This window comes from Sapajus apella, unplaced genomic scaffold (assembly GCF_009761245.1).
Source record: "Sapajus apella isolate SASKATOON/1434 unplaced genomic scaffold, GSC_monkey_1.0 scaffold217, whole genome shotgun sequence".
Taxonomy (NCBI): Eukaryota; Metazoa; Chordata; class Mammalia; order Primates; family Cebidae; genus Sapajus; species Sapajus apella.
This window is the reverse complement of record NW_022437157.1, coordinates 378883-390106: the sequence shown is the minus strand read 5'-3', so window position 1 is coordinate 390106 and position 11224 is coordinate 378883. Positions and strand designations below refer to the sequence as shown.

At 46.0% G+C, this 11224-nt stretch overlaps 1 protein-coding gene across 3 annotated transcripts in view; it reads right to left on the bottom strand.

Annotated features, from left to right (window-relative positions):
- Window positions 1–10358, bottom strand: part of MOG (myelin oligodendrocyte glycoprotein) — a 16976-nt gene extending 6618 nt beyond the window's left edge. For 2 of the 3 annotated variants that reach the window (XM_032270835.1, XM_032270834.1), the window contains exons 1-3: window positions 10051–10345; window positions 8151–8498; window positions 631–744 (exon numbers count right to left, since the gene is read on the bottom strand). In XM_032270835.1, coding sequence (XP_032126726.1) covers window positions 631–744; window positions 8151–8498; window positions 10051–10135 — 547 coding nt within the window. In that variant the 5' untranslated portion in view covers window positions 10136–10345. Of the gene's footprint in view, window positions 1–630; window positions 745–8150; window positions 8499–10050 lie in introns of all 3 variants that reach the window. The other variant, XM_032270836.1, reaches the window with a different exon arrangement.
- Between the last annotated feature and the right edge of the window lie 866 nt (window positions 10359–11224).

Sequence of the window (11224 nt, the reverse complement as noted above, 5' to 3'; positions counted from 1 at the left end):
CTCAGCCTCCCAAGTAGCTGGGACTACAGGCGCCCACCACCATGCCAGGCTAATTTTTATATTTTTAGTTGAGATGGGGTTTCATCATATTGGCCAGGCTGGTCTCGAACTGCTGACCTTGTGATCCACCCACCTAAGCCTCCCAAAGTGCTGGGATTACAGGTGTGAGCCACCGTGCCCGGCCTATTTAACACTCCTAATAGCCTAGACCTGTCTGACTTAGAAGCTCACACTCTCCCAAGTTGCATGGAGCTGCCAGGTATAATACAGAGGCCTCAACTCTACCACTTACAAGCTATATCAGTTTGAGTAAGTCACGGAACTAATCCTGGCCTCAGTTGCATTCTTTGTAAAACGGGGTTGCTATATGCCATAGTTAGCTCATAGGGAAATGCTAGGTTCTTTTATTCATATGAAAACAAATGTTTTCATATGAATAAAAGAACCTAGCATTTCATTATGGAGCAAAACGCTTTTTTATCATGGAGTTCTTTTTCTTCTTTATCACTCAATAATGAGAAGACTTTCTGAACCCAGAAGTCACTCACAAATACATGTTAAGTGGTGTTGATCCAAGAAGCCAGCTCATGTAAAGGAAGGATCCTGACCCACCCACCCTCTGCCCTGTACCTCTCAGTCTATGCTGCAGGCAGAGGAAGACGAGACCCACGGTGATCTGCAGGAGGAGCACAGGCAGCACTGCGAGGAGAACCAGCACTCCAGGGCTGACCCAGTAGAAGGGATCTGAAAGGCAAGACCGACGTTGCCAAGAGCTGAATCCTCAACACCCAGCATGGTGCCTGGGGCCCAATAAATCAGGTCGAATAAAGAAATGAATATCATCAAGATTCAAAGAAGGTGACACAGAATTGACCCTTGAGCTTAGCCTTGAAGGAAAAGTGGGTTTGTTTCTAGGAAATGCTAGTGGTTTAGAATGACAAGTGGTTTAAAGTCAAGGTTGTGTCTTGGGTCAGGCTGTGGTGGGGGGGTGTTAAGGAGCAGGTAAGGGACTTAGATCTGATCCTCAAGGCCATGGGAGTGTACTGAAGGACTGCAAGCTGAGAAGTGACCACATCAGATTTAGCACTTATAGTGCTGGAAAAGATAGGGAAATCTGTTAAGAGACTCTGGTAACGGCCAGGCGCAGTGGCTCACACCTGTAATCCCAGCATTTTGGGAGGCTGAGGTGGGTAGGTCACCTGAGGTCAGGAGTTTGAGACCAGCCTGGCCAACATGGTGAAACCCCATCTCTAATAAACAAATAAAAAATTAGCCTAGCGTGGTGGCACACACCTGTAATCTCAGCTACTAGGGAGGCTGAGGCAGGAGAATCACTTGAACCTGGGAGGCAGAGGTTGCAGTGTTCTGCTGGTGACAGTAGCATTACCCAAATAAACTGTGCATATGACATGGGAGGAGATGTCTAAATGCCACATTAAAGCAATCAAGTTTTTTCCTTCCCACTTTTACTTACGATTGGGATGTTGATTACAGTTTTTTTTCTTTAACCGAAAAGGAAAGACAGCAGTTTGTGTTCACTTCCCTGCTGTCCAGGTGTCCCTGTGCGCCCCCTCCCGACCCCCTTCCCACCCAGCGAGGCGGTGTTCAAATGACCTGGAATTGTCTAATAAATAGGTGCTGCTGTCAAAAAAAAAAAAAAGCAACGTGAGCCTGAACTAAGACAGTGGTAACAGTATAGGAAGTCAGGGGATTCAAAGCTTAAATAGGGGATAAAAAATACATTTTTATTTTCAATAACCTTTAAACTGAAATTTAGTGTTTATTTTAATTATGTCTGTAGGCAATACACTACAATAATATGAAGAGAACCTTTGATTTTGTCGTCAATAAAAATCACAAATATTTTCTTTTTCTTTCTTTCTTCTTTTTTCTCTTTTTTTTTTTTTTTTTTTTTTAAGGTAGGGTCTTGCTCTGTCGTCCAGGCTGGAGTACAGTGGCATGATCTTGGCTCACTGCAACCTCTGCCTCCCAGATTGAAGCGATTCTCCTGTCTCAGCCTCCTGAGTAGCTGTGATTACAGACTCATGCCACCACGGCAGGCTAATTTTTGTATTTTTACTAGAGACAGGGTTTCACCATGTTGGCCAGGTTGGTCTCAAACTCCTGACATTATGATCCTTTTGCCTCGGCCTTCCAAAGTGCTGGGATTACAGGCATGAGCCATCACCCCCGGCATTCTATGACATTTCTAATGTGATATGAAAATATTTGTGATTTTTGGCTGGGCAAGGTGGCTCACGCCTGTAATCCCAGCACTTTGGGAGGCTGAGGCAAGCGGATCACCTGAGGTCAGGAGTTTGAGACCAGCCTGACCAACATGGCAAAACCCTGTCTCTACCAAAAATACAAAAATTAGCCAGGCGTGGTGGCATGAGTCTGTAATCACAGCTATTCAGGAGGCTGAGGCAAGAGAATTACTTGAACCCGGGAGGCGGAGGTTGCAGTTAGCCCAGATTGTGCCATTGCACTTTACCCTGGGCGACAGAGCGAGACTCGATCTAAAACAAACAAACAAATGACAAAATGAAAAGTCACAGAAATCTCAAACTATCACTTATGTTCATTAGTATTTTGAAATTACACTAATCACTAGGGCCACCCTAGCTCTTGTTAATTTGACATTTTGATACCTGTATTTTGGAATAAGTGTTTTATTTTGTGTATTTAAATATTCTTCTGGCTAGGTGTGGTGGCTCGCCCCTGTAATCCCACCACCTCGGAAGGCCAAGGCAAGAAGACTGCTTGAGCCCAGGAGTTCTCGAGACCAGCTTGGGCAACATAGTGAGACCCTTCCTCTATAAAAAAAATTTAAAAAGTAGCTGGGCATGTTGGGACAAGCCTGTGGTCTCAGCTATTCAAGATCTGAGTCAGGAGGATCACTTGAGCCTGGGAGGTGGAGGCTGCAATGAGTCATGATCATGCCACTGCACCCCATCCTGGGTGACAGAAGGACACCCTGTCTCGAAAAAAAAAAAAGTCAGGCACGGTGGCTCACACCTATAATCTCAGACTTCGGGAGGCTGAGGTGGCCAGATGACCTGAGGTCAAGAGTTTGAAACCAACCTGACCAACATGGAGAAACCCCATCTCCATTAAAAAAAAAAAATAATGAGATGCGTCTATCAGCTTCATCAGCATGCCAAAGGTGCATGACACACAAAAAATGGTTAAGAGCCCCCTTCTAGAGCTTTTAAGAAGGTAGTTTACAGTCAGGCATTGTGGCTCATGTCTGTAATCCCAGCACTTTGGGAGGCCGAGGCAGGTGGGTCACCTGAAGTCAGGAGTTTGACCAAATGCACCCCATCCAACACTGCACCCCTGGCCAATATTGTGAAACCCTGTCTCTACTAATAATACAAAAATTAGCCAGGTGGGGTGGTGTACACCTGTAATCTCAGCTACTCGGGAGGCTGAGCAGGAGAATTGCTTGAACCTGGCTGGAGGGCGGAGTTTACAGTGAACCGAGGTCGCACCATTGCACACCAGCCTGGGTGACAAGAGCGAAACTCTGTCTCTGTCTCCAGAAAAAAAAAAAGAGGGGGGGTCTCGGCCGGGTGTGGTGGCTCATGCCTGTAATCCCAGCACTTTAGGAAGCCGAGGCAGGAGGATTACCTGAAGTCGGCAGTTCAAGACCAACCTGACCAATATGGAGAAACCCTGCCTCTACTAAAAATAGAAAATTAGCCGGATGTGGTGGCACATGTCTGTAATCCCAGCTACTCTGGAGGCTGAGGCAGGAGAATCACTTAAACTTGGAAGGTGGAGGTTGCGGTGAGCTGAGTTCACACCATTGCACTCCAGCCTGAGCAACAAGAGGGAAACTCCACCTCAAAAAAAAAAAAAAAAAAGAAAAAAAAGGTAGCTTACACAGTAGGATTCAGTAAGTGACCAGATATACAGATATGGAGTAGGTGTGGAGCAGGTGTGGAGTAGGTATGGAGTAGGTTGGGTAATGAAGGAGGGAGGACCTTCACTTCTGTGGCTCCCATCTATTTCCCCTGCTAGGTCTGCTTCACAGCATTCAAAAGTCCTTCTCTAAACTCCATGTGCCATGCTGCAGCTGAAACCCTTTCCATCTTGATCTCTGTTTTAAGGGAGCTAAGAAAGGATATTGCTATCCAAGTTAGGGATACATCACAGCTAGTAACGTTAAACTGGTCCAGGGCAGTTGCTTAGGTATAATTACAGTCCTCAAGCCGTAAACTAAGGCTCCTGTCTATTATCCTGTTCCCTAGAGGAACACGCAGCAAACTTTACTTTCAAGATCTTAATGGAAAGGCCGGGCGTGGTGGCTCACGCCTGTAATCCAACCACTTTGGAGGCCAAGGTGGGCGGATCACCTGAGGTCGGGAGTTCAAGACCAGCCTGACCAACATGGTGAAACCCCATCTTTAAACAAAAAAAAAATCTTAATGGAAGTTACCTGTAGCAATGTGATTTAGCAAATAAGTGCGTTAAGAGTTTTTCTCCCTCCCCCACACGCATTTTTACTTTCACAAATAATTAGAAAAAAGAGAAATGCAGACATTATTAGCCTCCGGATGTAAAGAAACAAGAAGTATAGAACATCACTGATTAACTATACTTGCCAAAGTAAATCAGACCCGAATGTCATCGCACCTCCACATCTATCAGTTTACAGGAAAATACAGGCATGGAGGACCGTGCTACGTAACAACATGGGAATGTCGTCAGCAAAATTCAGACCATGGGAAACCCTAAGGGCAAACGTCAACAGATGGGTCTTGTTTGAATCTCGATAAGAGAAACCAACTGTAAGAGTGTATTTATGAAACAATCAGAAAAATTTGAACAAAAACTAGGTATTTGATGATATTAAGAAATTTTCGTAGGCTGGGTGTGGTGGCTCGCTCCTGTAATCCCAGCACTTTGGGAGGCCCACGTAAAAAGGAAAAAAGGAAAAAAAAATAATTTTCATTGAGTTTTTAAGATGTGATAATAGTATTGTGGTTATTTATTTATTTTAAACTGTTCTTGGCTGGTTGCAGTGGCTCACGCCTGTAATTCTAGCAATTTGGGAGGCTGAGGTAGGAGAACTGCTTGAGCCTAGGCGTTTGAGACCACCCTGGGCAACATGGCAAAACCAAGTCTCTACAAAAAATACAAAACATTAGCAGCCTGAGGTAGTGTGTGCCTGTGGTCCCAGCTACTTGGTAGGCTCAGGTGGCGGGATGGCTTGAGTCCGGGAGGCAGATGCTACAGTGAGCAGAGATCATGCCACTACGCTGCAGCCTGGGTGACACAGCCAGACCCTGTCTCAAAAGAAATAAATAAATAAAAAGAAAAAAATAAAAATTAAACAAATGATCATGCTGCCTAGGATTTACCTCAGTAATTGAATAGGGGAGGGTAGTAATGAGTGGGGAGCCAGTGAAGTGGATGGTCCCTATTGACAAGTGCTGCAGCAAGGTGGCAGGCACTTAGAGGCTGGCTATAATATTCCACTTGCATTTTTTTTTTTTTTTTTTTGAGACAGAGTCTCTCTCTATTGCCCAGGCTGGAGTACAGTGGCCTGATCTCGGATCACTTCCACTTCTGCCTCCTAGGTTCAAGCAGTTCTCCTGCATCAGTCTCCAGAGTAGCTGGGATTACAGGTGGCTAATTTTTGTATTTTTAGTAGAGATGGGATTTCACCATGTTGGCCAGGCTGGTCTTGAACTCCTGACCTCATGATCCACCCACCTCGGCCTTCCGAAGTGCTGGGATTACAGGCGTGAGCCACCACGCCCGGCCTGCTTTGTTTATTTTTAAGTTTCATAATGAAGAATTTAAAGAAAGGATTAGAGACAACTAGTAATAAAATCACAAAAATGACAGGAAAAAAAAATAAGTCAAAAAGAGAGATTAGAAACTCTTCAGAGAAAGAGCAGAGGTGATTATACCTGACACTCCCAGTAGTAGTTACTTCATCTCATTCCTAAATTTGTCTCAACTTCCTGGCTCCCGACTAGGCAACAGGTCCTTCTTTACTTGTAAAACAGTTTCTTTGTAGCTTCTTAGACATGCAGACTAAGAGGTGGGAAGAGGAGGTTGGAATGTGGATACCAACTGGAAAGACAACTTTCCCTCCTGAGGCAAAGTCTTTAGATGTTTTTGTCTTTCTTTTCTGGAGTGGTGAAACAGGGTGTTTGTTGGGAGAGGCAGTTAGTGAACTAAGAAGTTGTTGAGCAGAAAGGAGGACAATCGGCACACTGGAGCGGTTCTCACTATCAGACTTTTTGACAGGTAGAAGTTCCCCGGTAAAAACAATTGTGTGAACATTCTGAGACATACAGAGCTATTTCCATATTCCTGCCGTCAGTCTCTAGAAATAGTGCTTTGTTGTTCTGCATACAATGCGGTCTTCTAGTACCGCACTGCAATGGTCACTCCCGCCCCCAAGATACAAAAGTGATCAATTGTCTGATGTTTGCACTGCAGGTGGGGAGGAGGAAAGGGGAAAGGATCTGGTGCCCAGGCCCTCAGAGCAATTTAGTTCTTTAATTAAATAACAGTTAACTTTCTTTCTTTTCTTTCTTTCTTTCTTTTTTTTTTTTTTTTTGATGGAGCTTTGCTCTGTAGCCCAGGCTGGAGCGCAGTAGCGCGATCTCGGCTCACTGTAACCTCCGCCTCCTGGATCCTGGTTCAAGCAATTCTCCTGTCTCAGCCTCCCTAGCAGCTGGGATTAAAGGCATGTGCCACCATCCCTGGTTAATTTTTGTATTTTAGTAGAGACGGGGTTTCACCATATTGGCCAGGCTGGTCTTGAACTCCTGACCTTGTGATCCGCCCGTCTCAGCCTCCCAAAGTGCTGGGATTACAGGCTTGAGCCGCCACACCCCGCCTAACAATTAACTTTCAAAGTTCCCCCTCCATCAGCTTCACCTTGTCCACATCTTAATCATCCTGAGATAGAGGAAAAAATAAATAAACTCTAAAATCATCCATCACACAAAACATGTTGAAAATGAAATTCTGAGGCCAGGCATGGTGCTTATGCCTGTAATCCCAGCACTCTGGGAGTCTGAGGCAGGCGGCTGGCCAACATGATGAAACCCTGTCTCTACTAAAAATAGAAAAATCAGCTAGGCATGGTGCCAGGCACCTGTAATCCCAGCTACTTGGGAGACTGAGGCAGGATAATCATCTGAACCGGGGAGGCAAAGGTTGCAGTGAGCTGAGATCGTGCTATTACACTCCAGGCTGGGTGACAGAGCAAGACTCTGTCTCAAAAAAAAGAAGAAAAAAGGAAAAAGAAAAGAAAGAGAAAATGAAATTATGCAGAATGAAAGCAGTGGCGGTACAGCCTAAAGGTGACATCTCATTCTTTTTATAGTTACATTTAGACATTTGCTTTACTTATTTACTAGGACCGCATGCGCGTGTGTGTCTGTACTCACAAATACAAAGTTTTTTTTATGTTTTTGTTTTTTTTAGAGGCGGGGATGGTGAGTGGGGGTAAAGGTCTTGCTCTGTTACCCCGGCTGGAGTGCAGTGTTGCAGCCATAGCTCACTGTAACTGCAAACACCTGTGTTCAAGCCAGCCTCCTACTTGAGTCTCCCAAGTAGCTTTGAGGCCAACCACCATGCCCTAGGGTTTTGTTTTTGGATCCTACATTCTGCAGCTTGCTTTTATCACTCAACAATACCTTATGGAAGGCCTCCAAACCATCTGGCATAGTGCTAAAAGAATCTTTTTATTTTTATTTGTTTATTTATTTTTAAGATGGGGTTTCACCATGTTGGTCAGGCTGGTCTTGAGCTCCCGACCTCAGGTGATCCACCAGCCTTGACCTCCCAAGTGCTTGAATTACAGGCGTGAGCCACCACGCCTGGCCTAAAAGAATCTTTTTAATGCCTGCATAACATTCACAGTATGGATATCATTATGTATTTAGTCACTTACCTACTCAAAGGCATTAACTTTGATCCCAATTTCCTTGCTACTCTGAATAATGATGCAACAGACATCCCTAAGCATATGAGTTTCTGTTTATTGATGAGGACTTTTCCATGGAATTCATTCCCAGGAGTGAGATGTCTGGGTTGAGGGATATCATCTCAGTTGGGAGAATAACTGTTCTTGGCCACCCGACAGTTAATACCTAATATTATATGGCACTACTCACCTTCCACTTGCAATTGTATTGCTGCCTCCTCTTGGTAAGAATGATCTCGGAAGAAGCAGGTGAAACCTCCTTCATCTGGGAACCTTACATTCCGGATCTTGAGAGTCACCTTTCCCTCACCAATACCGTCTTTCAGCAGCTCCGTTCGACCTCGATATTCAGGTGCCTGCTCTCCAACTTGATCCTTGCCATTTCTATAGAGATGAACCACCCTAGAGAAGGGGGAGCGGTACCACCCCACCTCCATGCCTGTAGCATTCATCCCAGGAGATATGCGACATGGCAATTCCACTTCATCCCCGACCAGAGCCAGGATGGGGTGTCCTGGTCCTATCACTCTGAACTGCCCTGTTCAAGACACCAAAAGGAAGAGACTGAAGGTCACGGCGAACCTTGGCAAGCAAGCCTGTCTTGGGAAAGGCTGGTTCAAAACAGGGAAGAAAGAATACACTCAACTTTTAAAAGGAATTTTAGAGTCAGGGAGGAATGCAACTTTTCTTTTATTCTTTCTTTCTTTATTTTATTTTATTTTTTTGAGACAGTCTTACTCTGTTGCCCAGGCTGGAGTGCAGTGGCTCGATCTTGGCTCACTGCAACCTCTGCCTCCCAGGTTCAAGCGGTTCTCCTTTCTCAGCCTTCTGAGTAGCTGGGATTACAGGTGACTGCCAACACACCCGGGTAATTTTTGTATTTTTAGTAAAGATGAGGTTTCATCCTGTTGGCCAGGCTGGTCTTGAACTCCTGATCTTAGGTGATCCATCTGCATTGGCTTCCCAAAGCACTGGGACTGTAGGCATGAGCCACCACACGTGGCCCCAATTTTTTTTTTTTTTAAGATGGGGTTTCGCCGGGCGCGGTGGCTCAAGCCTGTAATCCCAGCACTTTGGGAGGCCGAGGCAGGTGGATCACGAGGTCAAGAGATCGAGACCATCCTGGTCAACATGGTGAAACCCCATCTCTACTAAAAATACAAAAAATTAGCTGGGCATGCTGGCGCGTGCCTGTAATCCCAGCTACTCAGGAGGCTGAGGCAGGAGAATTGCCTGAACCCAGGAGGCGGAGGTTGCGGTGAGCCGAGATCGCGCCATTGCACTCCAGCCTGGGTAACATGAGTGAAACTCCGTCTCAAAAAAAAAAAAAAAAGATGGGGTTTCACCATGATGGCCAGACTGGTCTTGAACTCCTGACCTCTAAGGGTAGAATAGGCAGCAATTTGGTCAAGTCATAACCGGGATGCCCATGGGATAATTAAACCTCGGTGAACCACATTCCAAGAGGGAACCTAAAGGTTGGGCTAAAGACTCAGAGTTGGCAAAAAGATGGACAGATGCCGAGATGAGAGGATTGCTAGAATGTTCTGTCCAGGACATTCACAGTATCTCTATAATCAGAAACTTTTTTTTTTCCTCAAAAAGAAAAATTAGAAGCCGGGTGCGGTGGCTCACACCTGTAATCCCAGCATTTTGGGAGTCTGAGGAGGGCTGATCACTTGAAGTCAGGAGTTTGAGACTAGTCTTGTCAACATGGTGAAACCCCATGTCTGCTAAAAATGCAAAAATTAGCCAGGGGTGGTGGCAGGCATCTGTAATCCCAGCTACTCGGGAGGCTGAGGCAGGAGAATTACTTGAACCCAGGAGGCGGAGGTTGCAGTGAGCTGAGATCGAGCCACTGCATTCCAGCTTGGGCAACAGAGGGAGACTCTGTCTCAAAAAAAAGTCTAGACTCTATCGTGAAGGCTGTAAGAACCTACAGAAGGCTTCTGAGGAAGGGAGCCATGTCAGCAGGTCTATGCTTCAGAAAGATAATATAGCAACTTGAGGATGACTGAAGGAGCTAAGCCCCATGACACTAGTCTGTCTGTTCTCAGGGTCTCCCCAGGGCAGGAAAATACATGTCTTACCTGTGTAGCTGGAAGACACATGGAGGAGGAGCAGGAGGAAGGAGCAGAGGCAGCTGGGCGGAGAGGGTCTCGATAAGTTTGCCATCTCCACTGTTCCTGGGGACAGAGAGCCCCCACTGCAGGGTCAGGCCAAGCAGAGGCCCTTGGGGTGCATGTCCCCTTACTGCTGCAAAGCCCGAGGGAAGGTCTGGGAGGGCAGTGTGCCTGGGCCCTGCCTCCACTCTGGTCAGTGCTGCAGCTGTGCCCGTAGGAACAGCCCCACGTCACCCTTGCCAGGCAGTCACACAAAAGGGCTACAGACTGAGGGGATGACCAGGGTTTGCCTTCCCCATCCCCTCAGAGCAATGGAGCAGAGGCTGCCTGGTACTGGGCTTTCCTCCCCCACTCCTTTCTGGAGATCCAGCCTCTGAAGGGTTTTCTAGGGGCTAATCAGTGAGGAAGGATCACTTACAGGACCTCAGGAAGAGGCTTGTTCATGGAACATGTAAGGTTCCTCCAATCCACCCAGCCCTACCAACTAATCAAAAGGGAGGAATTATTATTGATTCTTAAAAAAAGAAATAAAACATATTTTTTTATTCCTATTTCTATTGTCTCACAAATGTCATCGCCAGACCATTCTTCTTGAAGTCTAACCTTCCTTTTTCCTACCGCAAATCCCAGCTCCCTTCAGTATGTTTGTATATGTGATGGATCACTTGGGATTTGTTAGTTTCTTGTCCCCAAAGCATGTTTTTAGGAAAGTAATGAGTTGAATGTCAGGAGTGCTCAGAGAGGCAAGGCTGGAGGAAGGGAGACCAGCAAGGGCAGCAATTAACTGTCAGTCAACGTAGGCATCAGAGACAGAGCCAGGTTACAGGACATGCTCTCCAGCCTTCGCATCACTTGCCAGTTTCCTCAGTGTCATGGGGGAGAGTGAGATCTGGAATGGAGAAGGACCTTTCTCTCACCTCTGGGCTCAGCTGAGAACTACAAGGGTGAGACCAGCATTGGTACTGGATTCCAAAAATATACTTCTTCAAAAATAATCTTAGGCCGGGCGCGGTGGCTCAAGCCTGTAATCCCAGCACTTTGGGAGGCCGAGGCGGGTGGATCACGAGGTCAAGGGATCGAGACCATCCTGGTCAAAATGGTGAAACCCCGTCTCTACTAAAAAAAAAAAAAAAAAAATCTT